Here is a 27,398-nt window from a genome sequence, read left to right on the forward strand (position 1 = left end):
GGGGGGAGGGGGATAAGATTCCACCTCACACAAAGCTGACATCACACACTCCTGCAAGACCAAAAAAGCCAACTGCATTATCTTTTTATTTATTTATTTTTTATTTTGTTTTTTATTGGAGAGTCAGATACACACAGAGAAAGCTCTTCCATCGGCTGATTCACTTCCCAAGTGGCTGCAACAGCCAGATTGAAGCCAATCGAAAGCCAGGAGCCAGGATCTTCTTCCGGGTTACAAGGTTTTGGGCCATCCTTGACTGTTTTCCTGGGTCATAGGCAGGGAGCTGGAAGGGAACTGGGGCACCCAGTGGGATGCCCAGTGGGGTGCCACCAGGGCGGGCACAGGTCCCTTCATTGTCTTTTTTGTTTTTCTCCTTCATTATCTTAAGTAAGCAACAAACCTGGGCAGGCCAAGGGTATTCTGCCTTCAGGTGTGGCTGGACCCAGGCGCTCCCAAGGGCACTCTTCCTCCCCCATCTTCTCACATTTCCCCCTGAACTCTCTGCAAATACAGGCGGCTTCCCTCTTGGAGCCAAAACAAAGATGCCCTTGGGCAGCCCAACTCTAAGTGAACAGAAAGACATTCAATTCTGCGCATGCCTGATGGTGTGGGATGGGCCCAGGGGTAAGGACATTGCAACAAGAGATTCTGGCTGGGAAATCCCACTTCTGTGTTAGAAAACGCCACTCCTCCCTCCCAGGCGATCGCCCAGAGACCACGGCACAGGCCCCCAGTCAGAACAGACTTTTATTAGGAAATCCCCTACAGACACACTACCAAGTGCTGCGGGTCAAATGCATTTCCTGAGGAAGGAGGGTCACAGCATTGGGGCTGTCGGGGTGGGTGAGACAGGCTGCCTGGGACAGCGCCACCTGCAGCATGAGACTCAGCCGTGACAACCGACACACAAACGTGACAACCCTGTGCCACTCACAGCACGTGACTCAGCCATGGCAACCAACACACAATGCAACACGAGAAACACGCCAGAGCACACACTTGCGCTACATTAAATAATAATAATAAATACAGAATTCTACCTGCTTTATCTGTGCTGGAAAAAGAAAGGGAAAAAGAAAAACAAAATCTCTTTCTCTCCACTGGACCAAGGGGGGAATATCCCCAAATTATCAAAATCCTTCAGTTACAAAATACTTTTTTAAAAATTCTATTATTAAAAGAATAAATAACAAAATGTATAAAAAATAACTTGGTTGCATCAAAATTATAACTAGAAGTTCTATCAAGATTTTTTGTGGCTTATAGTCAAATAGTTATTTTTGCTTTGATTTCTTAGTTCCCTCTTACGGTGCCCTAGTATGGGGTTGAGCTGAAATAGTATAAAATTAATAAATTAATAAAAATGTTAAATAAATAACAAACATGAACATATGAGGTTGTGAATATAAATACATCTTGACAAACTGAAACAATTTACATAATTAACTAAACTACCACTTAATTTCTTCTGAGAAGAGCAGTGTCTACTGTTCAATGCTAACTCGCTGTTGACTTGGGCTCTATTTACACGGTACAAACATTGTGTTTTCAACACATTACATTAGAATTCACGTTTTTCAACCCTTGAGTGGATTTAGAAAGCAGTTAGACCATAATGGCCCCCCAGTGAGAGCTCACTTCCACCTCCCTGACCTGTCGACCTGGGTCAGGCCTGGACAGAACTCAGGTAGCGTGGCCGAGGCAGACCCAGCACAAGTCTGAAGCCCAGACGTGGGGTCCTGGGCTGCAGCCCCCAGAGGAAGTGGGGTCTGCATGGCATCAGGACCCAGGTGGATGATGAGTGACCGAGCACGGGCCAGGTCGCCAGGAGTCTGGAATGCCCATCCCTACCTTTTCCTCCAGAACAGAGCTGTGTTCTGCCTCTAACACAAAACTGAATTAAATGAAAGCAAAAAGCACGCTGGCCACACAGGCCCTCACCAAGCACAGACACGTAGCCACCAGGTTGAGACGCCGCCTGCCACGCCCACCCAACCTCAACAGACAGAGGAATGCTGTGGTTGCACACTCTGAAACTTCCCTGAGAACCTGGTCTGTGAGCTTCCACTGGAGACTTGAGCTGCGCTTTAGACTTTGTTCAGAAAACAAAAATAAATCACTTTATAAGACTTCCGTGTCCCCGTGCCTGGGTGTGCAGGGATCTTGACTCCCCAGCCTGTCAGGGCATCCTGGGGGACCCTGATTCCAGGCAGCCCTGGGGATGAACCCCATGAAGGGCTGCTTGCCGCCCCAGGAGGAGTGGGACAGGGAGGCCGCTGGGGGCTGGGGCTGCTTGCCACCCCAGCAGGAGTGGGACAGGGAGGCCATCAGGCACCGGGGCTGCTGCTCAGTTCCTCTGCACTTGGGGGGCTTAGACCTGGATGCCCCTCACGGCTTGCTTGATGCTCTCCAGGAGGTGCTTGTCCTCGGGGCTCTGGTAGCACTCCTGGTTGGAGTACATGTCCGTGAGAGTGTTCACATAGGCATCGAAGTTCTGTTCACATATTGGCTCCTGGAGAAGAGAAATCATTAGCAAGCCCTGCCTAAGTATCGCACAAGTCAAGAGGAGCCCACCCCAACCAGGGGCAGCCCTGTGCCCCAGCTAGCAGCCAGGGGGTCATTGCCTGCAGGCAACCGGAGTCAGCCTCACAGCCATCAGAATCACCACTGCATTTTGGACATGAAGCTCTCAGAGGACTCCAGTCTGGGCCACTGGGAGCAGAAAGCTAATCCCAAAGACAGCAGCAGCAAGGAAATCCCAGCCCAGAACAGGGACTGAGCAACCCCCAGTCCATCACAGAAGCCAACAGACCCCCTAGCCCAGCCCAAGAAGTGAGGACTCCCAGCCCAACACAGCCCAGGGAGTGAGGACCCCCAACCCAGGGCATGAGGAAGCCCCAGCCCAGCACAGGGAGTGAGGAACCACTGGCCCAGCCCAGACAGTGAGGGACACCCCCAGGCCAGCCCAACCCAGCCCAGCCCAGCCCAGCCCAGCCCAGCACAGGTAGTGAGGGACACCCAGCCCAGCATAGCACAGCACAGGGAGTAAGGGACGTCCAGCCCAGCACAGCACAGCACAGCACAGGAAGTGATGGACCCCAGCCCAGCCTAGGAAGTGACAGACCCCCATCCCAGCACAGGGAGTGAGGGACCCCCAGCCTAGGGAGTGAGGGACCCACAGACCAAGGAACCCCCAGCCTAGCACAGTACAGAACACAGGCACATGGCAGCAGCCTACCATGTGCGGGAGGCGGATGTTGGCGAGACTCTGGATAAGGGCCTGGCTCAGGCCAGACAGCTCCAGGAAGAGGGCTTCATTCTGCTCCTCAATGAGCTTGTTCTCCTCCTCGATGGTCCGCAGGCTCTTCTCCATGGAGCAGATCTGTGCCAGAGATAGGGGGCCTGCTGCCTACTGCGGCTGGCCCTCCCCAGACCATCCTAGCCACAGCCCCTCCTGCCAGTTGCTGGGATCCCTGCCTCAGTGGAAGGGCTGGAGGCGTCCTGCTCTCTAGAGGGAGGAGGGAAAGTCACAGCCCCCTCTGGATGTTAGGAGGGACCCACACATCCAAGTTAGGGGCTGCGTCCTGGAAGAGAGTTAGACTCGGCCTTGTGCCACCCTCTGTAAGGTGGTCCTGCAGCATCCACCTGGCTGCCTTATTAGGATGTCTTTGGGTCTTTCCCCATCAAAAGCCGCTGAGGAATGGCTCCCCCAGATCCCCCAAGCTCAGCTTCTGGCCGCCCCCAGGATCAGCCCCAATCCAACACTGGCACAGGTGACCACTGGAGGAAGCCGAGCTCACACAGACTGTGGTGTATGGGCCTTGCAAGAGTGTAGTGGGACCTTGTAACGAGAGAGGGCATTGCGTACCCAGGGCCCCCAAAGGGACTTTCTCAAAGGCAGTTTCAGAGGGGCACAGACACTGAGATGCAGTTCAGGAAAGACCCTGAAAATGGATGGCCCCGAGGCTCCAAAGAAGAGGGGCTGAGGCCCTGTCCATCATTGTTGCTCCTCCCTCATCCATGCCAATCATTGTCATTCCTCCATTGATACTGTCTGGGACTGAGAGGTTGCTTGCCCAGACACAGGTGTGCCCCAGTGGAGCCGCTGTTTCAGGGGCTGTTGTATGAACGGACAGCTGAGCCCACGGGTTGAGGACAGAAGCTGTCCATGGGGTCACCACTGTCCCATATGTCTCCTCCCCTGTGTCCCGAGCCACTTTTCTGTCCTCTGGATCCTGACCTATGACCTCTCACCTATACAGAGTGGCCGCACCAGCCCCATGGGCAGCAGAGAGCGATGCACCCTCCCCATTTCTTTTGATGGGAGAGGGGCTCTGAATCTCAGACACGTGGAGCCCCCTCAGCTCTCCTCACAGAAACCCCCATGGGACAGCAGCTACAAGGAGTGGCACCCAGGGAGAGTGCATGGAGAACAAAGGGGCAGGACTTCTTCACCCCTTCAGCTGGAATAGGATTGCTGGGCAGACCAACCTGAACCAGGCTCCAGGCCCCCACCCATGGGAGCACCAGGACCAGTGACCCCCCACAACACGGCTCCTCCTGGGGGCCCCTAGCCATAGCACTGCTGACTCCATGGCAACTGACTGACCCCAAACTCAAGGAGGACCTCACAAATGCCACCTCCAGGCAGACGGGTGGCTGTCCCTGCCAGCCCTGATCCCCACACAGACACCTAGGAAGGGAAGGTAGGGGAAACGAGGAGCTGGACATCAGTGAAGGTGAGAATGGCGGAGGGGGCGAAGTGCTGGAGATAGAGAATGGTGGTCGGGGAGGGCGGGAGACATTGGTGGTGGGAGGGAGTGTGAAAGCGGGGAGGGGGTGGAGAGAAGGCACACACCTGGGACTGCAGCTGCACCATGGCGGCCTCCATCTCCGAATTGGACTCGTTCAGGTCCCGGATCTCCTGGTTCAGCTGCTTGATCTCGTCATCATTGTCCAGCACTGCCCGGGAACAAGCTGTGTGGGTGGGGCCTCCACCAGGCTCCTGAACTCAGGACCCTCACTGGGAAGCTCTGTGGAGACCGCGGCTCTGCCCCTGGCTGTCCCCTGGCAGGCCGATGGCTAAGATCAGCCAGTGCTCAGGGGCCTGAACCAAAACTCCTGGCAAAAAAAAACTCCAAAACAGCCTAAGGCACTGCCAGGGAGCCCCAGGTTGGAGCAGGTCCAACTCGGTGAGGGCAAGGCTGAGGTCTGGGCACCAGGGGTGTCCACCATTGTCTCGGGGGCCCTGCTCTGTCTACTGTCCATGGGCACCCACACTCCCCCTGGCCCGTGGGCCACAGCACATGTCACAGAGCATCCTTACCATCACTGGTTTTGAACTTTGGATTGAGAACCTCGTCCCCTGAGAGTTTTCCCTTCTTTCCAGCAAAGCTTGCCCTGGGACAGCCGGACAAGCTGGAGGCAGAAATCATAGGTCACTGACCAGTACAGGCTCACACCCCATGGCCGCCCAGGTCTTAGGTGGGCCAGTCAAGGCCTGTTCTACTCAGATGACTACCAATGGTCTCCCCATGGCAGAGCCTTCCCCATCTCATCTGACCAGCTCAGAGAGGAGCAGCTGTTGTCAGGGCAAAGACCAGAGAGATCCCAGATCCCTTCTGCCTGACGTTGCCACTCCTGGGCCTGGGGGTGCTGTGGGCACAGTGGACCCCAGAGCCACTCTCAGGCTGAGTCCTGTCCAGCCCACCTTTTGGCACTCTGCGGCTCTGGCCCCCAGCAACCACATGCCCTGGGCACCCTCTGGGCTGCATGGTAGCCACATTCATGGATGATTCCACAGTTCATTTCTGTGTAGATCTCAACACAGCCTCAGGGAGGCTGTACCTTCCCCTACGTCCTCCCTGCAGGCCATCCAGGGACACCAAGCCCAAGCTCTGTCTCGCCTCCTTCTGCCTCCACCATCCAGCCCCTCCTCCCGGCCCAGCATTGAACTGCTCCCACCACCTTCCTGAGGCTCTCCCAGAGCAAACTCCAGGGATTTTCCTTGTGGATTTGCCCCCAGCCAGCACCACCTGCCAGCATGCCATGTCCCACAGTACAGGGGCCACCTACTCTTTGGCTCTCTGTTCGACCTCTGAGGTCAGCAAATGCTGCTGTTGGGTAAGTTAACGCCACAGAGAGAGAGAGGGAGGGAGCGAGGATGGGAGGGGAGGGAGGGGGGAGAGAGGCAAGAGGAGACAAACTGAAACAGGGAGGGGAGGGAGACAGATGACAGAGAGGTGGGGACTTGCTGCTGGCTCTCAGCTCTAGGCAATAACCACACTGTGCAGCCCAGAGAGGCGTGGGGCTAACCCACAGAGTATGGGAGGGTGGATGAGGGGGTGGGGTCAAGGGACCCCTGCAGAGAGGCCAAGGGGTAGGAGGGGCAGATGGACAGTGCCTGTGTCTGTCCCTAGGGACCCACGAGGATGGAGTTAGAACTCCTGGTAGGTAGACCCACACCTCACAGGAACCCACCAGCACAGCAGCCAATGTTTCCATGTCAGCCACAGCTTGTCCACATCTAGAGACTTATGGGCTCAAGAGGGCAAGCCCTGTCTGCGCACAGAGAGCCTGGGTGTGGGGACAGTTACCTCCGGTGGGTAAGGAAGCTCCCGTTGGCATGGCCGGAGCCATCGCAACCCGGTGTGGGGCAAGTTGGCCCCTCATTCTTCAGCGACTTCCAGGAGAAGGACGAGCCATTGAGGGCGCCCTCCTTCTGCCTCCGTGCGGCCAGTGGACAGCCAGACGCGCTCCGGTGGGAGGCATATTTACCACTGATGTGACCAAGTCCCACACAGCCAGGCACTGGGCACCTGGGAACCAGGAAGCAAGGTAAGTGCAGAGAACAGCTAGGCAAGAGGGCGCCATAGCATCCCCCAGCCCAAGCCTGGGAGCCACACCCTGGGGATGAACTCCAGAGGTCACTGCCCACCCCACCCTTTATCCAGACAACTAGATGCCAGCCAACCACAGAAGGGAGATGAGACAGGAGTCAGGCTGCATGCCTTAGCCTCCAGGCTGACTAGGTCGGGTTGTAGACAGCACAAAGGCCCAGAAAAGATAAGCAAAGGCTGTAGCCACACCAACCAGAGCAGGCAGTTCCCTATGCTCTGGCACAGGGAGAGGTTTGGAAACAACAAATGCTCTAGGCACAACGTGCAGTGGAAGGCCCTGGTCCAGCCCCTCTCTGGCGGACCCCAAGTTGGGGTGGGGGAAAGCATTGGACTGAAGAGGCAGCCTAAGGCACTCTGGCTCCTCCAAGGGCCACCTCCCCAAGCTATGCTGCCTCTAGGACTCCTTGTCCCAGCTACCCTGTCCTGCTCACAGTGTCAGAGTTCACCCCGCACTCCCAAAGCCTGATGGGCCTCACGCTTTCAGGCCTTCATTGCACACAGCTAACTGTGCAAAGGCATCCTCTCTGTCGGACTCCTGCCCAGCAGCACGAGGCATCGCAAGGCCCTGGGCTCAGGCAGCTGGACTCAGAGCCTCCAGACCTCAGACACACTGAGTGGAGGCCAGAAGGAGCAATACCTGTGCCCTCTGAGTCAGGCCCCACAGCGTGAACTCGAGCATGTGCATGTGCAAAAGGGACTGTGAGGATACAGGGAAGCCCGGCCCTGACGGCCCAACCTACTTCATCAGCTCAGGGTCCTCCTTATCATCCTTGCTGGGTACCACCTTCACTCCGCTCTTCTTGGCACGAGGGCAGCCAGACAGGCTGGAGACAAGAGGGGAAGATGGAAAGATCAGTCTAGAAAGTGACTGTAGCTGCCCAGCCCACCCCAGGGTCCAGGACTCAGTGTCAGGAATGAAACCCACACACTACCTACACTCACTCAGCCCTAGCCGTGACCCTGTGTGGCTTACCTTGCTGTAGGGACCACCTAATCACACATAGAGGAGAGGATCATGGACCCCAGCAGTCAGGTTCTGCCAACCCCATCTGTGACACTCACCTCCGATGTGACGCATAGTTCCCTGTGATGTGGCCAGAGCCATCACAACCAGGTGTGGGGCACCTGTAGAGAGAAATGGAGCTTGCACTGGGCCCATGGACGTGTCAGCCCCGGCCCAGGCAGGGCCCTGCAGCCCCCGGGGGGGAGGCCCTGATGTTGGTTCCCATGTGAGGCATCCCAGCTTCCCCACTGGGGGCTCTAGCAGCCCTCCTAGGCACCTTCCACTGAGACAGGTCACCAACACATGCCCACACCTACCTACCTATGTCAGCAGCCAGCGTCAGGTGTCACTCCGGGCTATGGTGCCACCCCCAGCTGCGCCGGTTAAGGGGCCGGCAGGCAGATGAAGGAGAAAACAGCCTGAAACCTGGCCAGGCCTGAGAACCATAGCTACGCTTCTAGGCCCATCTCAGCAAGGGACACAGCAAATCCCAGCATAGCCTTTTGTGGGGTTTCAGGCTGGACTGGAAGATTCTGGAACATCTCAAAACCCTGACCTTGAACCTGAGGTCTCAGGAAGACAAGCTGACCCCTGACCCTGCGCCCTGAACTATGAGCACCGGCTGCTGCAGGCCAGGTCCTGTTCTGTGTGCAAAATTCTGAGTCTGTGGGCAGTGGTGCCAGCAGAGGCTGAAGAGGGGAGGGAGGCAGGTTCTGCACCCAGAGCATCTGACAAGCAGGAAGCAGCAAAGACTGCTTCCTGTTAGCCTGGACCCTCTTCTTTTTTTCCTCTTTTTTCTTTTTTTAAGATTTATATATTTTATTACAAAGTCAGATATACAGAGAGGAGGAGAGACAGAGAGGAAGATCTTCCGTCCGATGATTCACTCCCCAAGTGAGCCGCAACGGCCGGTGCTGTGCCAATCCGAAGCCAGGTGCCTGGAACCTCCTCCGGGTCTCCCACGCGGGTGCAGGGTCCCAAAGCTTTGGGCTGTCCTCGACTGCTTTCCCAGGCCACAAGCAGGGAGCTGGATGGGAAGTGGAGCTGCCGGGATTAGAACCGGCGCCCATATGGGATCCTGGCGCATTCAAGGCGAGGACTTTAGCCACTAGGCCACGCCGCTGGGCCCCTAGCCTGGACCCTCTTATGTCATTTTCTCCCAAATGTCCACCCGAGAATATGTGTGAGTCCCTACTGTGTTCAGGGCGAGGGGCAGGAGACAGAATTCTGTGCCAGCCACACCTGTGGGCCTGCCCCAGGCGAGAGTTGGGCTTGTCCAGGGACCCTCTGTTGGTGCCCTAGTGGCCATCGTCCACTAGTACCAGCAGCCTCCTCACAGGGAAGACAGAAGCTGGCACAGCCTGGCAGTCATACTTCCTGCGCTCTGGTCCCTGGGTCTGGCTTCCCTCATTCCTACCCAGGGACTTGCACATCAGATGCTTTGCTGGCCAGTCAGACACCTAGCTGGTCACATCACTGCCCAGTCCTCACAGGATGGTGCCATGGGCACCCGGCCCTTCTACTTGGGCAGAGGTCTCCATCGGGGAAGACACACCCAGAGAACTCAAGATGGGCAACTTGCCTCCCAGGTGGCAGTGCTCAGTTAAGCTCCTGGACTTTGCTCCAACATCAGGACAGTGTCTGGCCAAATCAGGTCCAGCACAGAGCTTGCCAGTCCCTCAGGCAGCAAGGACAACAAGGACAGTGTGCCAGTTCTGAGGGCACTGAGCACAGCCATGGGTCATGGAATACCCCGAGAAGGCACAGGTTCCACAGCATCCATAGGGGTACCTGGATGAGAGCACCCATGGGGAGGTTCTAGGGTGAGGGTGCCTGTGGGGAGGTTCTAGGGTAAGGGTGCCTGTGGGGAGGGTCTAGAGTGAGGGCGCCTGTGGGGAGACGGTCTAAGGTGAGGGCATCTGTGGGGAGAGTCTAGTGTGAGGGCGCCTGTGGGGAGGGTCTTGGGCAAGGGTGCCCGTGGGGAGAAGGTCTAAGGTGAGGGCATCTCTGGGGAGGGCCTATGATGATGACACATGTGGGGAGGGTCTAAGGTGAGGGTGCCCATGGGGTTGGTCTAACGTGAGGGCACCTGTGGGGAGGGTCTATGGTGAGGACACCTCTGGGGATGGTATACAGTAAGGCTACCCACGGTGAATCCAGGATGAGGGCACTCATGGGGGGAATCCAGCATGAGGGTAGTTTTCTGATCAGGGCAGGGGTGTCCTGGGTGTCTCATGGAGGTCCCAGGGAGAACATTCCTGTGGCCAGAACAGCTGCCTTCACCAGTAATCACAATACCACAGACCCACGGGATCAGCTGTGGCCCCTGAGCCACCTGTCCCTCTCACCTGGTCTGAGTGGAAAGAAGGATCTGTCTGAGGGCTGGAGTTCTCAAGGGCCTGCAGGCCTCCCCACTGAGCATAGTCCTGTGTGTGCTCATGACTATGATGAAGGTGCAGCCGCACCCTAACTCCCACTGGCACAAGGAGCCAAGTGGCCAGGACAGCTGGCCAGCCCAGTGTGTGTTTCCTCAGCCAGGGAGCACTGCTGCCCCCACAGGCAGAGGTGCAGGCTGACGTCTAGGTGTGTGAGAGGCTGACCTGAAGCTTAGAGTGTTCTGCCAGCAGTCCAACCTTCAGAGGCTGAGCAGGCTCCTCTTCACCTGGGGGCTCCTGGTGGGATTTCTGAATTAAAGGTCTTCCCTGGCTTAGCTTTAAACAGCACTGACTCCGAAATGCCCAGACTCCATCCTGGCCTGAGCATAGGCTGGACAGATAAAGGGGCAGCAGTGACACAGTCAGCTTTAACTTCGTTCTAGCCCATACATTGAAAACTACCAACACCAATCACAGTTTAAAGAGAAACAAAATTGGAAAACAAAATTGGAAAAATGGAAGAAGGAAGAGAGGGGAGCGGGGTAGGAGTTCTCAGGCTTCAGGAACAAGTCAGCTTTGGATTTGGAGCCAGATGCAGGGACAGAATGAGGGCAGAAATAAATGCTAACTCAGCAGCTCCCACATCCAGGGGCCTGCACACAGACACTGAGTCAGCCCAGGAGTGGGGCACACAGGTAAGTGCTGACTCAGCAGCCTGCACACAGCCTCCGTGAGGCCGAGTCAGCCCTGGTGTTGTTAGACTGGGCCAAGCAGGATGCTGGCCTGAGGCAGAGTGCAAATAAGTTCATGATGAATCATCCTGGTCTTATCTCCTCAAGAAGGCTTCAGTGCCCTACAGAAACTACTTAGGTCTTATCTCAGTCTACCCTGACAAGTGCCAGGTCGCTCGCATGCGCAAGTTGAGGAGCTGCCACCTTCTCCCTTCCCCTGTGCCTAGGTATGAAACCCCAGTGCTTATGCTGTGGTAGCCACTTCCCTCCCACAGTCACCCCGCCATGTGGAAGTGGTCCCAGGCCTACCCCCCCAGGCAGCAGTCCATCAGATCCTCTCACCTAACAAAACCGCACACCTGGACTAAAAGCCTCTGTCCTTCTCTCAGCACAGTCTGACCGCCTCCAACCCTAACAGGTGTGGGCCAAGGCTGATATACACCCACCACTGGCTGCTGGGAGCCCCTGGGTCCCCACACTGTCAGTGCCCTGGACCCTCCAGACTCTACAACTCCTCCCCTCAGAGGCGCCTTGACCTGGACTCCAGGTCCCCTCAACCCAGTGGCCCACAAAGAATGGACAGTGAGGGGTATCTGAGGGCACAGGAAAGAGCTCCTTTCTCCATGGCCCTGCCTTGGTGCCCAGCTGAGCCCCAAACTTAGGGCCACGTGGGGGAACCAAAGACAGTGACCACCTCCAACTCAGCCCAGGAGGACACGGAGACCTGGAAACCTCGTGTAGCAGCTGCCAAGCAGAAGTCCAGCACCCATAGGCCTAGTCTGCTGTGGGCTGGGGCTGGGAGGCGCAGAGGCACAAGCAAGGTGGTGGGGGTGGGCAGCAAGGAGAGCATAGCAGGAGTGTGGGAAGCAGTAGCTGAGGTGAGGCAGGGAGGGCAGCAGGAGGGTACACCACCAGCACCCATGGCATGCAGCAGGAGCCACAGCCAGACCAGGGCAGGGGACACAGCAGTCCTGGAAGCAGAGGCCACATGGGGGCACAGCTGAGCATGCATGAGCCTGCAGCCTGAGACAGAGAGGGTGGTCCTGCTCAAGAGCAGACAGAGGCAGCAGAATCGAGAGAGGGGGCACAGGCAGCTGCCCCAGCAAGCAGGATCGGCCCTTCCTCGGCCCTGCCCCTCGCCCGTCCTCAACCCTGCCCCTACCCCTCGCCCATGCTGGGGGGGGGAGGCTCAGAGGAGGCCGAAGGGGCGGAGCCTCGTGAAGAGACAGGCAGTTGGGAGCGCAAACATACTTGAGGTCAGCAGAGTGGGCAGCCATGAGGTTTCTGAGGCTCTTGTCAGCAAGAGGGCAACCAGAGAGGCTGAAAGAGAAGAGAGGGACATGAGGGGCGCAGAGGGGGAGGGGCAGCCCCCACGAGGCTGTGGGGGTTCCAACCCGAGTGCTCACAAACCTGCGATGGGAGGCGTAGTTCCCGGTGATGTGGCCACTGCCATCACAACCCGGCGTGGGACAGCTGCACAAGGGAAAGAGGTGTCAGAGCTGAGGCCACAGCAGACTGGTAGAGCTTCTGCCCTGGGCACTGGCCTCTCTCATCACAAGCATCTGCCCCATGGTTAGAATCAAGGGAAAAGGAACCTGATGTAAGAACCACCTTTGTGCATATGTGACAAAGATGCCCACACATGTGCTGTGAACAGGCATGCAGGAGCCCACAGTGTGCTGTGAACACACATGCAGGCACCCAAATGTGTTGCATGAACAAGCACGCAGGCCCCCACATGCACCTTGTGGGCACACATGCAGGTACCCATATGTATGTCATGAACACACGTGTAGGCACATGTGTGTGACTTGAACACATGCCAGTACCCACATGTATCCCATGAACATACATGCAGGCACCCACGTGTGTATTGCCAACACACATGTAGGCTCCACGTGTGCATCATTAACACGGGTGTAGGCACACATGTATACAGACACCAACACACGTGCCTGTGAACACACATGCAGGGGCCCACATGTGTGCCATGAATGCACATGCAGGTACCCACACAGTGCTGTGAAGAATCATGCAGGCCCCACACATGTGCTGTAAACACACATGCAATGCCAGTATCCCCTTCTGCTGCCCCTGGTGCAACAAGACACCCTCTGCCCAAGGAAGAGGTGCCCAGCCTGAGTTCAGCTCAGCTTTCCAGCAGAGGGGGCTAACAGGACTGACTCTGGGGTCACTGGCGTCTAATGATGGGTGACCCGGGCCTGCCTGCTGCAGCCACCTCAACCAAGCAGCTCCCAGGGTCCCACTCCCCAACTCCTGCAAGGAGTTGCCCACTACAGCCAAAGTGACTCCTGTACTTTCCCCCAGAGCTTTCTGTGCCTGTTCTGGGGGCTGAGGGGCCACTCCTGGTCCCTAACCATGTTGAGAGGACGGAGATGACTGGATGCTCCCAGTCCCGTGTGGCTTCCTGGCCCAAGGTAGGCTGACCCAGGCGGTGGCAGGGACTGGGTGAGGCCAGGACCTGCTCCTTCCTGCCACGAGACTTACGTGAGCAGCTCCTTCTTTATGTCCTTAGAGAGGAATTTGAGCTTGAAGTTGGTCAGGGTAACATCTCCCGGGTACTTGCGCTCCTCGAGGCTCTCCTCTGGCACCTCCTGGTCATCTGCTTCAGAAGAAGCAAAAGAATGGGCTGCTGGCTCTGACTGCAAAAGACCAGCAGGGAGGTGTTTTAGCCAGAGGTGGGGAGGCCTGGGTGCCCAAGCAGGTGGGCAGGGGAGGAACCCTTCAGGGCAGCATCCAGTCAGGCCTTTCCTAGAGTTTTCTGCACCAAAGACGAAGACTTGAGTCCCCCACGGGACACCAAAGACAAACCCTGAAGAGCTAAACCCTCCCACCTGAGTCACAGCTGCTCTTAGAGCTGGGAGACAGAAACGAAGGGACAGCGGACACAGAGCTGGGGGACAGAAACAAAGCCACAGCTGCTCTCAGAGCTGACAGCAGAGTTAGTGAACAGAAATGAAGCGACAGTGGGCACAGAGCTGGGGCCAGCAGTGAGGAGCAGTAGGCAGTAATAAGTGGCATTAGCAAGCATGAAGATGAGTCATCACAAAATTGTAATAGTCACAGTGACCTCAAGACCACCAGTGCCCACCCTGCACACAGCACACTGCACACTGTACCCCGGCTGCAGGCCCTCTCACTCACAGGGCCAGTGTAATGCACACTGGGTAGAAAGACAAGGGTACAGGCCCAGGGGCTCCCACCCAATGCTACTCATTCATGGAGCTGTCCACCCCTGGACCCAGGCCTCTCTCACAGGAAATGGGGTCACCAAGCAAGGATGTGGCTGTCAGAGGGCACCCAGGACAGCAAGGGCCCCTGGCACAGGTTCAGGAGCTTAGCAAGTTCGACAAAGCTCCCCAGAGGGCAGAGGGTACCTTAAAGAATTTGTGGGAAAGCAGACTTAAAAAATGAGTTATATGGGACCAAAAATCCAAGCATACTTTTTCATGAAACATATTTTCTCAAATTTTTTCCAAGTCCTCTAGTGCATGCACAAATTGAAAAAATGTTTTTGCACCAAACTTTTTTTTGGGTGGAGGCAGATCAGATTTACAAAGAGAAGAGACAAAGAGATCTTCTATCCATCGATTCACTCTCCCAGTAACTGCAACTGCCCAAGCTGAGCCAATTCAAACCTGAGCCAGGAGCTTCTGCCTGCTCTCCCACATGGATGCAGGGTTCCCAGGCTTTGGGCCATCCTCTACTGCTTACCCAGGTCACAAGCAGGGAGCTGGGCGGGAAGTGGAGCAGCCGAGACACACATCAACACCTACATGGGATCCTGACACTTGCAAGGTGAGGGTTTAGCCATTGAGCCATGCGCCAGGCCCCCTGAAGTTAACCTTCAATTTCATCTCTCCAAGCAGATATAGGAGGTTTCTGGGAGTCAGCGCCAAGGTGCAGGAAGGAAAGCTGCCACCTGTGATGCCAGCATCTCACATGGGCGCTAGTTCAAGTCCCAATGGCTCCATTTCCCATCCAGTTCCCTGCTAATGTGTCTGAGAAAGCAGCCGAGGGTGACCCAAGTGCTTGGGCCCCTGAACCTACAGGGGAGACCTGGCTGGAGTTCCCAACTGCTGGCTTAGGCCTGGCCCAGCCTGGTTATTGCTGCCATGTAGGAGTGAACCAGTACCAGAAGACAGAAGGGGTGTGTGTGTGTGTGTGTGTGTGACCCTGACTTTCCAATAAATGAATGAATCTTTAAAAAATGGATCTTTCTCTCTGTCTCTCTTCCTCTTTATATATCTCACTTTCAAACAAACAAATAAATAAATAATAGGAGGAAGCTTCCCAGGAAGGCAGGTTGCCATGTGTGGGGTGTCTCAGGGGTCCCTGAGTACTAAGGCTAGACTGCTGTTCAAGTGCAGGCTAGTCAGGGCTCTGGGAGGCCTGCCTGGGAGGTGTTTTCTGGGGGTACTAAGCCCAGGAGAGGGATGGGAGGAGAGGGTGAGTGGGGCAAGCTGAGGCCTGTGGCTGCAGCAGCTGAATCCCAGGAGTGCTGAACCTCGTACAGCTCCCACACAGCAGACAAAGGCACAAGCCGGAAACGCCAGGGATGGAGACAGCAGGAAGCCTAGCCCAGCACCAAGGGGCAACAGAAGCTCCCGGGCCTTAGGGAGGACACACACAGCACAAATTTCTAGGCCCTGCTGGCAGCTAGCTCTCAAAGACACCTGGCTCCAGATGTGGCCTCAGATCACAGCTCAGCCTGGGCAGCTTTTTGCTAACTCCTGGCACCCAGCTGTTGATCCGAGTGCCACTCCTCTACACCTCTGCAAGATGGAGTGAGGGCTGGTGAGGGATCCTGGCCCTCCTGCCCCCACTCTCCTCAGTGGCCAGCTCCGCCTTCTCCATCCCTCTCTGGACTGTACCAGGGAACCCCTTCTACAAGCCAATGCACTCTGCTCTTGAAAGAACAAAGCTCTCACTCCACCACCTCACAGACCACGGCTGCTCTGCATCATTCACCGCGGGGCTTCTGAGCCCAAGGAGGTGGGTGACCAAGGCCTGTCCTGACACATACCAGAAACAGTCCCTTGGCATAGATGAGGTTCTCCTCCCACCATGCCCTAGGGCTTCCAGACAGTTGCTGTCCACTGCAGCCTGAGGAGTGACCCCTTAATTGTGGGTGGGCAGGGATGTGACCCCCGCCTGTGGGTGGACGGGGCTGTGATCCCTTCACTGTGGGTAGTTGGGGCTATGAACCCTTCACTGGGGGTGGACAGGGGTGTGGCCTCTGGCTGTGAGCAGACTGGGGACAACAGATGGAAGCCCTCAGCTAACTTGAGGGTGGTGACTGAATGGGAACGGATGGGACCAGAGGTCATGTCAGGACCTACAGTTGCAGCAGCAGCCACATAAAACACTCGCCGGCCCCACGGGACATACCTCCTCTGGTTCCTCCTCCCGCGGGCGGCTGGGCTTGGTGTAGTCCAGGGGCCGGTCCCATTCATCCTGGCGGGAGGCCTGGCCAGACAGGGGTGAGGTCATTGTGCTGCCCGGACGCTGGCCAACATCAGGCGATCGGACACCGGGGCTGCTGCTGCTGCTACTGCTGCTGGGGACAGCGTGCTCACGTCTCCGGTGCTTATTCATGCTCAGGTCCAGAGTCCCATTCTCATCCACCTCGATGTCTCCAGCCTGCAAAAGGGAATCACGTGCTGGTCTGCCCACCCCCATGGATATGCCAGCCAGATCAGGGCCCACAGCAACGATTCTCATGTGAAGAGACTGGCTGCCAGTGGAGGCCACCTGGCCTTCCAGCTTCCCGGGAGCACAGAGCCACACACTCAAGACACAGTACAGACATGGGCAGGACTGGAGCCCAGGGAGCTCGCCTGCAGCTCTAGACAACAGGGGCCTGGACCAAGGTCTCTCCAACAGCCTTGCTCCTCGAGGCCAGGAGCAAGCAATGTGAGCCCAAGGCACACAAGCTCCCATCTCAGTTTGGGGCATCTGCTCAGGGCACACACAGGTCTCCGTGCTGAGGTCCAGCCAGGGTCCCCACCTTGCCGGGCAGGTCCTGGGGTTTCATGCTGAGGTTCTCGGGCATCTCCCAGCAGCGGGTGGAGAGGTTTAAGATAGCGGTGGCAGCCATGTGCGCAGCCTCAGCGTCATGCGAGTAGTCGAAGCCTGTGGAAGAGGATGAGGTGGTCCTTGCACAGCTGCTGGATGGGCTGTGCCCTGGGGAGGAGGCCGTTGGTAAGGGTTTGGCTGCAAAAGCAACAACATCAGCTGATGTACAATCAAAGCAGCAGCGGCAGGCGTGACAGGGGGTAGGGGACCTGGGATGGCCAAATGCAGCCATATCCAGACAGGCCAGGGGTTCTGCTAGCCTTCTCACTGCCCCCCGCCCTCCAGGGGCTCCACCGGCCATCCCACTACCTGCTGCCCCTATTTTGGGTCCCAAAGTCACAGCCTCAAGTTTCAGAGGAAGAAGAAACACTTCCAACAACTCCCCAGATGCTCTCAGGACATCTCAGGGCTGTGTAAAGGGTCTTGGGACGGACAACCCTCAAGTACCAAGATCAGTAGAGTATCATTCATGCCAATGCTGGAGCAGCACCGTTTTTCCAACAAACAGCCAGCCAGGCATGAAATGTTAACTTTTCTAGCATGGCATGATGGACATTTCACAAGACTGTGGGCACATTCCAGAAATATTTGTGCATCAATGCAAAGAGTTGCCTTTTGTACAATACTGTTAGGCAGGTGTGCACAGGGGACGCAGCCTCCCCAGGGCGGGAAGCTGCACAGCATCCATCCTTGCCACATGGGCGTGAGGGACACCAGCTCCATGCATATGCACTTCCATGACCTGTGGGCTCACAGCCCTCACACTAGTGTGGCAAGTGACACGACTGGACTGGAGGGCTGACCCCCAAGATGCAAGGAGGATCAATGCCGCATGCCCTGTAAGATAGTCCCAGGCAGGATCCCTCTCCAGAGGCACCCCAGCAGGGCAGGGAATGTTAGCAGAAAGTTAGGGCAGGGGGCTTCCTCCAGGTATCAGTTATCCCTAAATCTTTGGACAGTCAGCCCTGTGAGAATCCAAGTCCGACCTCGCTGACAGCAGTTAGGAGCTGACGTAGGGCTCATGGTGAACGTGCGTCAGGTGCCCAGTGTGTAGCTTAGGTCTCAGGTCTGCATCTGGGCCTCCTATGGACGCATCCCGAGGCCCCTCCTACATGGCCCTCCCAGGGAAGCTACCCAGAAGAGACAAACCTGCTCTTCTCAACTCACATTGAAAGGCTTTGGGTGAGGTTTCACTGGTCTGAATCTTTGGGGCAAGCACACGTTTGCCAAAAACCTGAGCATCGAAACTTGCGTAGTCAAAGGTAACCTTGGAGAGCTTCTCCAGCTCCTTGGCCAGGTTGGCTCTTGGGGTGGCGGGGGCCATGCTGGGCCGGTAGCTCCCGTATGGAGGGACTTCAAGCTGCTTCACAAAGCACATGGGCCTGGGGGCAGGACAGATGGAGGGCCTATGAGGACCAGACTCCAACCCAGTCAGGTACACGACTACCCCCACCCCTTATTCTGCAACTGTTCTTGGGTCAAATTCCAGTTCCCAGAGCTAGGAGCTCTCGGGGAACAGGCTGTGATCTGGGGCTGGTTGGGGGCAGGGGGTAGGGCTAGGAGCAACCAGCCTGGAACCAGCAGCACCAGCTGCTGACCTCAGAGCCTGGGGGCTCCATGGTGGATGGGGAGCAGGTTCCCCTGGGGTAAGCTTCCTGCTCTGACCCAGGACACACCTCTATCCAGACAGAAGCCCAACAGAGAGGCACAGCCCAGGAAGGGGGCCCGGCCTTCACAAAGGCAGGACCTGGCTTTGCTGTCCCCTCCTTAAGGAGAACAGGCTCTCAGAGGAGTCAAGACAAGGACATGGCCCAGGACTGGGCACAGAAGGGCCTGCTGTCAGTCAGCCCAGAGAGGACAGGGGCCAGGAGCCTCTAGGAGCCATGGGCACCCTTTACCCCCCACCCCCACGGCTTGGGGAAGACAGAGCCGGGGCAGCCCCTTGGACCTGGCCGTTAGCTACCTGAGGATCCGATCAGAGCTGGAGCCGCTCTTGGGGGACTCTCCCGGCTGCGGTGGCGGCTTCTCGTGGGTTTTGGCTAACTTTTCCGCAGCGGCAATAGGACAGCCAGACAAGCTAGGAAACGCACAGTCACTTCTGAGCCTCCTGTGGGGCAGGCCTCCCACCCCGCCCTGGCCCTCACCAGCACCCATCTGGGGAGACTCTGAGCTGCACTCGTGAATGCCTCCCCCGAGTAAACCCAAGTGACCCTCACTCTTCCCCTCCAGCTCCTGCGCCAGGGCTAGACTCTGATTCTGCCACTGATTCAAACGACCACACCCAAAGCCACCCTTGGGGGACACAGGCCCATCCCGAGGACATGAGCGCCAAGACATGGGGCAGCAGCTTTGCCAAAGGCTGGCCTGAGAATAGATGTGACCACAGGGCTCAGGAACTGGGCCTCTTTTCAGAGTGACCTCCAAGGTCCAGCCATTCTTCCTGCTGAGTGTTTCCTCTCAAGGCCATGGCCACCCATGGCACTGTGGGTGATTTGAGAGTGTAGTCCTGGGGAAGTGGCTGGGAACCGGTTCAGCTGCACCCCAATCTCCCGCCCCACCCACATACCTCCTGTGTGTGTTGCGGTTGCTGTTCACATGGCCTTGACCTGTGCAGCCAGGGGTCGGGCACTTCAGCACATTCTCATGCATGGCCAGGACTGCAGAGAACGAGGGAGGGGGAGGGGGTCAGTGCAGGGATGTCCCTGTGGGGGCTGGCTGAGGAGGGGCAGGAGTCCTGTCCAAAGTCTTCATTCATGGTTTTGTAAGTTGACCGGGGATGGCCGCCTGGAGCGGGCACCAGAGCAGCTCCAGGCCCAGACCCTGCCCACACCAGTCCCACCTCAGGCTGGCTGAGGGCCCTGGACTCAGCTCTAACATCGAGGACTGCCGCAGCCACTGATGGGGGCTGACTGTGGCCTGAGTTGGCCTCTGACTCCCCAGCTCAGCTCACACCAGCCTGGCCCTCCCATGGCTGTGCCTGTGGCCATTTCCGGTTGGCCCCAATGAGCCTCTGGGCTTGCCCAGGGCCTCAGAGCTAGGACCAACTGCCTCGGAGCAACTCACTCTCCGGGGGGATCCTGTCCTTGTGGGGGCAGCCAGACAAGCTGCGGTGGTGCGGGTACAGCCCCGTCACGTGCCCAGTGCCGTCACAGCCGGGTGTTGGGCACTTGATCTCCCGCTTCTCAGCTCTCGAAGGATCTAAAACATGGAGACACCACCCTTAGAGCCAGCACACGGTGGGGAGGAGACAGTTGGATACCCCTCCTCTGGCCAGGAAGTTGGGAGGGACCAGGGCTGCACAGGCCAGGACAGGAAGATGTCCTGGAGAAACTGGCTGGCATTGGTTGACTGTGCAGCCAAGCCCAGGGACTCTTCACGAAGGGATGTGAGGAGGGCCTGGGTGGGGGACCTATGTGCAGGGGCTCCAGGGTAACCCCAGAGATGCATCTTGGCCACACCCCTGCCCTCCCACAGGCTCTTCCCAAAGTGAGGGGTGTGTGGGACCAGGCCACCCCCTACCTTTATTATAGTAGCTCTTGCGCATGGCATCCAGGGACTTGGCTGCCTTTCCTGCCTCTCCCGGTCCCGGGGGACCCTGTTCAGAACGGGGACTGCCTGGCTCGTGCACCTGCTCGGCTTTCAGGGCGATGGCCTGCTCCAGGAGGCCCAGGTTCCCACGGGTCAGCACATCATATAGCTCAGACTCATCCGTGACAGCCGACCGTGGGGAGCGTGCATCCTCATCCTTGTCATCATCCGAGCGGACCTCCACCAGGACAGAATATTCCGGCTTAGGGCTGGCTGGTTCCAGGCCCTTCTGGGCAGAGGTGCAGGAAGTGGCATCCTCAAATATCACATCAGAGGCTGTCGCTGCCTCCTCATCCTCTTCCTCCTCTTCCTCTAAATCCTCTTCTTCCTCTTCCTCCTCCATGCCATCTTCCTCCTCCTCCTCCTCCTCCTCATCCTCGTCTTCATCGTCATCCTCATCCTCTTCCTGGGGACCCTTCTGCTGGCTGGACACCTCTCTGGTCACCTCCTCTAGGGCTTGCGGCTGGGGCTCCTGGCTGTGCAGATCATTGACCTCAAGGGCCTCTCCTACAGCTCCTGCTCGGACGAAGAGGCCCTTCTGTCCCTTGTCGGCTCCCTCCTGAAGCAGCCGCGCCACAGCCGGGCCCTGCCTGGCCCCCAGGCCTGGGTCTTCCCCACCCAAGGTCTCCTCCGGGATCTGGCCAAGGGTAAGGAGAGATGCTGCGATGACCCCCTGGTAGCTGCTGCAGCCACCCTTGGAGGAGCTGGGGGGGCTGCTGCCAGGCTTGGGTCCAAAATGGGACTTGAGGGGGCTCCTCCCTGCAGGAAATCAGAGATGCGTGAGAGAGGGTACAGCCAAGTCCCCAGGCTCCCATTGGCCCCTCTGTCCTCCCACAGAGGGCAGAATCACAGACCACGGTGAACTTTGTTTAGGGGTCAGTGAAGAGCAGCTAACTGCTTCGACACTTTTAGTAATATTCCTTCTGACTACGAGTACTTTCTCAAATTAGGTGAAACTGCATTTGATGGAGGCCATGCTATGGCATAGGAAGTAAAGCTGCCCCTATGGTGCTAGCATCCCACGGAGCACTGGTTTGAATCCCAGCTGTTCCACTTCTGACCCAGTTCCCTAGGAAAAGCAATAGAGGATGGCCCAGTGCTTGGGCCCCTGCACCCAAGAGGGAGACCCTGGCTCCTGGCTTTGGCGTAGGACAGCCCTGGCTGTCCTGACCATTTTGAGAATGAACAACCAGATGGAAGATATCTGTCTCTCTCTCTCTAACTCTGCCTCTCAAATAAATAAAATGAATCTTTTATATTTATATACGGTAAAATGTAACTTAAGGAGAAAATCAGATTTTTTATTTTTTAAAGATTCATTTATTTTATTTGAAAGGCAGAGTGACAGAGAGATCTTCCACCTGCTGGCTCACTTCCCAAATGAACACAACAGCCAGGGCTGGGCCAGGCCAAAGCCAGGAGCTCATTCAGCCTCACACACATTAGCTGGGAGCTGGCCCAGAAGCTCAGTGCCCAGGACTTCAGCAGGCACTCGGGATGGGGTGTGGGCCTCCCAAACAGCAGCTTCACCTTTTCCACAAATCGGATTTTTAGAAAAAAAGCCTTCATAATGGAAAAGAGTAAATGCACTCACGTTTTCAAAGAATTGCAATTAAAATTTTTTGAGCACAAAATCTGAAAGGTGCCAGGTGCTGAGGCTGTTCCGAAGGAGTCAGCCTGGCAGGCAGCCAGGCAGCAAAATCAAATCAACCCAGATTTCAGGGCAGCCCCAGCAAAAAAAGTCTGCTCCCTCTTAATGTGGGCTGCAGCAGAGGCTGATCCTTAGCACCCGTCAGTCTCCAGGGTCCTTCATCGGCCAGGGACCTCAATTATCACAATGCTCCCACCACAGAGTCCAGCATGGCCAGGGGCTCTGACACGGCCAGGATGGGCAGCCACACCAGAACTGTGCTCACACACAGTGTTCTAACACACAGCACTCACACATAAAGCACTCACACACTTAGCACTCTCACACAGCACTCACACACTTAGCACTCTCACACAGCACACTCACAGAGCACTCACACACACAGCGTTCTCACACAGCACTGACACACACAGTACTCATACACACAGCGCTCACACATAGTACTCACACACAGTGCTCACACACACAGTACTCACAGCACTCACATACACAGTGTTCTCACACAGCACTCACACAGTGATCACACACAGCGTTCACACACACAGCACTCGCACATAGTACTCACACACAGTGCTCACAGACACACAATGCTCACATACACTCCACAGCCCCTTCTCAGGCCTCTCTCCCAAGAAGTACAGAACAAGGCAGCCTTGTTCTTGCTCGCCCCCCCCCCCCCAAGCACAGGATGCACTGAGCAGCCTTTATCCTAGGGGAACAGTGGCCCAGAGCACCTGCAGCTGGCTCCAGACGATGAATCTGCTCCTGCCCAGGCAGCCTGGCCACAGCCTCCTCTGGGGTTCCGTCCGATTCTCCCGAAACAGAGGCAGCCTTCACCTCGGGGTCCTCGCTGCTCTCGCTGTCTGCGCCATCGCCTGCACCCAGCGCCAGCCCCAGGGGCTGGGACTTCCTCTTGGACCCCAGGTGCTCAGCCTCAGAGCCCTCCAGCTTCCTCTTCTTGGCCAGAGGGCAGCTCTGCAAGCTGCAGGGAGGAGTGGGCAAGGAGGCAACCAAGCTGGAGTCCCTCTCCTGCAGCCCGCAGCTGAGCCTGACTCCACCCGGGTCAGTGCCAGCATTTAGCTGAGCTGAACAGGGCTCACTCGTGAGCAAAGAACACCCGGTTGTGTTCCAGTCGCATTTCCGCTTCCCAGAAGACCCCATCAAGCCCTGACAGCCCAGTGGCCCCACCAGGCTATCCACAACACCCACATACCCTAGCCTGGGCTCACCACAGGACCTTCTGCCTCTCGAGGCCCCCAACACTCACCCTCAGTCATCTGAAGTTGTGTGGGACAGCCATGCTGAGAGCCACAATGGCCAGTCATGTGACCCCAAATGTGGCCCAGGCCTGCTCTGTGCCCCACTCCCAACAGGGACTTACCTATCCCCATCTGCCCCACAGCTTTGAGGACACCCCAGACTGTGATCGGCCCAGAGGACTGGGGCACACTGAGAATGAGGGTCTGTGACCCACCTAGAACAGGGACCCAGGTCCCTTCCTGGAACTCTTACCTGCGGTGCCTGGAGTATTTGCCCCGAACGTGGCCTGAGCCCGTGCATCCTGGAGTGGGGCAGCTGCAGGGACAGGCAGGAGGCAGGATGTGACTCTGACGCCCCCCTGGACCTCAAACCTGGGAGCAGGCATCTCCGTACAGCCCTGCAGGGCACATGATGTGCCAGCAGGAAGCTTTGTGACAAGAGCAAGGCTCCTCACACTGCACTACCTGCAACTTCCTTTCCTAAGCCAGATCCTCCTGCTGTCAGCAACCATGTCTGGAGGGACTGGCTAGCGTCTGATGCTGCCCACACAGAGAGCTCAGGCTTAGCGGTGTCCAGAGCACACTGGGAGGCAGCATAGGGTCATGGGTGGTGGCCCAGGGTCACAGGGTCAGCCCAGAGTCCCTCGGGCAGCCCAGGGTCACAAGGGAGAGGCTCAGGGGTCATAGAGGGCAGGGATCTCTGCGTTACCTGGCCTAGCATCAGGCAGGAAGGACTCCCCCTGGGGACAGGACACTTGGGCACCTGCAGCCTGGGCAGAGAGGCAGGAATCCCAGGAACCCAAAGTTGCTGCTCATCTCAGCCAGAGTCCAGGCAGCTCTTCAAGGCAGCATCATTCCCACCCGGGGCAAGAGGAGTGGAGAAAAGCCCCCAGCCAGCTCTTCACTCAACCATCATCTGCCCCATGTGCCCAGGCTGGCAGGGAGCCCTGGACACTGCTGTGGTCACATACGGCTGAGGCATGGGCACAGTCAGGTAGGGGTAGAACAGCAGAGGCCAGACCCCTGGACAGAGGAGACACCCTCCAACCTCACAAGTGAGGACCAGACCCCCAGCACACAGAGCTGTGGCACCAAGACCTCTGTCCAGGGCCCAGCCAGTCAAGAAGGAGGGGTAAGGACAGGGAGGGAGAAGCCAGGGGGCCAAGCTGCTCTCTGGGTCTCTGTGACTCCCCCTCTCTTTCTCAGACTGGCTTTGAGACTTCTCACAATACAGCTTCTTGTTATTAGAGACTTGAAGCGAGGTCCCAATTAGCCGATTAATCACCAAGTTAATCAGGCAATTAGGTGACAGCTGCTGCGGAGGCCTGTGGGGCCCTGGCACCGCCCCATCACGTCACCTGCTCCAGCCACCCCTCCCCCAGCCCAGGCTCAGCGGGCCATGCCTGTGCAGCTGGGACAGCAACACAGGGACCCCAGCCCCCACCCCATCTGGGTCTCCAGGGAGATCTCTACCCCCTCCACATACTCCATGCACGCAACTCTGGCATCCAGGACTCATGAACCTCCCCCCCTTAATCATGGGAGGGGATGGACCCCAGGCTCCCTGTGGGTCAGAGATGCAGGGATGAGCATGGGGTGGGGGAACCAGGTTCATGCCCACCCCCAGCCGAGGTCCTAGGTGAGCACTCAGGGCCCAGTTGTGCAAGACAGGGTGTAAGGAAGCCTGGCAGGAAGGGAGCCTACTCCACAGCTGGTCATGCCACAGGCCTGCATACACGGCAGGATTCCCACAGGGACAGACATGCCCGTGCCTGTGATGTGAAGGTCCTGTCGTAGCTAAGCAGACCCCACAGCCCCCAGACACTGGTGAGAGGAAAACATGTCCCCATGCCCCGCCTCCACCTCCAGACCTCCACAGAGACAGGTCTAGGGGCCTCCTTGTTCACCTCAGGGTCAAGACCACAGAGGACACCACTAGCAGGAGCCCAGGACCCATGCAGGCCACTTGCTGGTGTGGCTTCAAGCTTGCTACCCCCAAGCCCATAGTGCCTCAGCCCTTCTGGTTGCATGGCCTTGGACCTGAGGACCCACCACGAGGCAGTGCCTTCTCCAGATGTCTGAGGCCTTGGCTGGAGCCCTGGGTCCCAAGCCCCTTCCCCTGCCCCTTGGGTGCCACCCCTGAGTATCCACACTCACTGCCCCAGCACGCAGGTGACTGTCCAGGCCAGCAGTGACTATGAACATGCTCCTGCTGTGAAGTGTGGGAAAAGCAAGGAGGGGGCTGCTGAGCTTGGGCCAGGGGAGGCAGCTTCCTGGCTCATAGCCTGGGCCTGGGCAATCCCAGTGCTGACAAGGAGATGCCCCTACCTGAGGTCTGGGCCTGCTGTGTCCGGGGGTCCTGGGAAGAGAGAAGCAAAAGAGAGCAGCTGAGGGGGCCCGGGGGGATTGGCATAGTCCTCCAGGACAGAGAATGTCCCTAAAGTCAGAGCTGCTCCCTTGGGAGACCCTGGCCAGAGTCCCGGTTAGCCCCAAGGGAGAAGAGGGCATGGCCCCTCTCCACCCACCACAGGCTCTCCAGGGAGGGGAAGGTGCTAGCTGCTTGGCTCTCCATTGCCACAGCAGGGGCTACCAGGGGCTCCTATGTCCCCCCCCCCCATGGGCACTGGTTCAGGACCTGGGCTGCTGTATCCCAGACGGCAGCAGAAGTGGAGCAATGTGTGTGTTCATAGGCTGGGAGGGTCCTGCTGCAACCTGGCCCAGTGGAAATCTTTACAGCCAGGTCCCACCCACCCACGTCTCTGCCCTGGGGGTGAGGAGACCTTAGCAGCAGGCCATTAGCCTCACCTGTGGGGGAGAAGGGGGTGCTGGCCGGGGGTCGGGGGGCCTCACTCTCTCAGCCAAGGGCCGGGCTGGCGCAGACTCACCTCGGAGAGCCTTGGAGCGCGTGCGAGCCCGCTTGTCATCATTCTCCAGGCTCATCTGCAAGGAAGACAGCGGTGAGACCAGCAGCAATGCCAAGCAGCACCTTCCGAGGCCAGAGCCATCAGGGTGGCCCCAAATCTGAGACCCGTGCAACGGAGACAAGCAAGGTCTGGTCAGGGTTAGGGTCAGGATGGCCAGCAGGGGGGGTTGGGGAGCTGCAAGCACCCCCTGTACTTCCTTGCCCTCACAGGGTCCCCAGTGTCACCACCACCACTTTCACAAGGCCCCTCTCCCTGTTACTGCTAGGGGCACAACTCTGCTCAAGCCTTGGGAATCTTGGCATCTCCTAATCCAAGAGCCTTGCACCAGCACCTGTCACTCACCTGGTTGGGTGAGGCTAAGACACTGAGCAGATTCAGCACCAGAGGACAGGTGAGCTGCCTCCCACCCAGCACACACTGTCCCCCTCTTACCTGCCATCCTGCAGACCCCGAAGGACCCTTTCTTCCCACTCAGCCACTGTTCTCTCCCCAACAGGCCAGGACCTCCAGTCAGGCCTCGAGGATCCTGTTGGCCTGACTGCCTGATTACCTGACCCCAGTGGATGCTGCCCATAGAAGGCCCAGGAGAGCCCTGGGAGGGGCTACTGCTGCTCTGGTTGGAGACCCTCAGGGCTTTAAGCCCAGAGCTCTCTGTTGGTGGCACTGAGAATGGGCCCATGGTGGGAGGTCCCTGGGGCATGAGGCTGCCCTGGAAAGGATGATTCCCAGCACAGCTGCTCTTCCTGCTTCTGGCTCACATGTGGTCTGTGCTCCTGCACACCCATGGCTGCCCACTGTCAGAGGCCAAACCAGAGAAGGTGCTCAATCACGCACTTGAACCTGTGAACCCATAGTCCCCATAGTCCACA

At 57.5% G+C, this 27,398-nt stretch overlaps 1 protein-coding gene across 2 annotated transcripts; it reads right to left on the minus strand.

Annotated features, from left to right (window-relative positions):
• Window positions 1–2,292: 2,292 nt before the first annotated feature.
• MYT1 (myelin transcription factor 1) lies at window positions 2,293–26,545 on the minus strand. 2 transcript variants are annotated; one of them, XM_004585966.2, is made up of 21 exons: window positions 26,491–26,545; window positions 25,934–25,964; window positions 23,859–23,921; window positions 23,081–23,328; window positions 20,627–21,454; window positions 20,171–20,305; window positions 19,674–19,764; window positions 19,071–19,184; window positions 18,275–18,489; window positions 17,040–17,164; window positions 16,421–16,672; window positions 13,517–13,671; window positions 12,419–12,481; window positions 12,260–12,328; window positions 7,962–8,024; window positions 7,640–7,723; window positions 6,597–6,818; window positions 5,327–5,418; window positions 4,859–4,962; window positions 3,239–3,382; window positions 2,293–2,512 (listed from the first exon to the last, which is right to left on the minus strand). In XM_004585966.2, exons 1-21 carry the CDS (start codon window positions 26,543–26,545, stop codon window positions 2,372–2,374), a joined length of 3,294 nt encoding a protein of 1,097 aa, XP_004586023.2. In that variant the 3' UTR covers window positions 2,293–2,371. The 2 variants fall into 2 exon arrangements, with proteins under 2 accessions (XP_004586023.2, XP_058535714.1); XM_058679731.1 differs by having other exon boundaries at window positions 17,040–17,245.
• Between the last annotated feature and the right edge of the window lie 853 nt (window positions 26,546–27,398).

Source organism: Ochotona princeps, chromosome 22 (genome assembly GCF_030435755.1).
Source record: "Ochotona princeps isolate mOchPri1 chromosome 22, mOchPri1.hap1, whole genome shotgun sequence".
NCBI classification, from domain to species: domain Eukaryota; kingdom Metazoa; phylum Chordata; class Mammalia; order Lagomorpha; family Ochotonidae; genus Ochotona; species Ochotona princeps.

Coding starts and splice junctions, on each gene's coding strand:
- MYT1 (XM_058679731.1), bottom strand. CDS start 26,545: ATGAGCCTGGAGAATGATGACAAGCGGGCTCGCACGCGCTCCAAGGCT. Junction 19,185..19,673: donor AACCGCAACACACACAGGAG/GTATGTGGGTGG, acceptor TGCGTTTCCTAG/CTTGTCTGGCTGTCCTATTG. Junction 12,329..12,418: donor AACTACGCCTCCCATCGCAG/GTTTGTGAGCAC, acceptor CTTCTCTTTCAG/CCTCTCTGGTTGCCCTCTTG.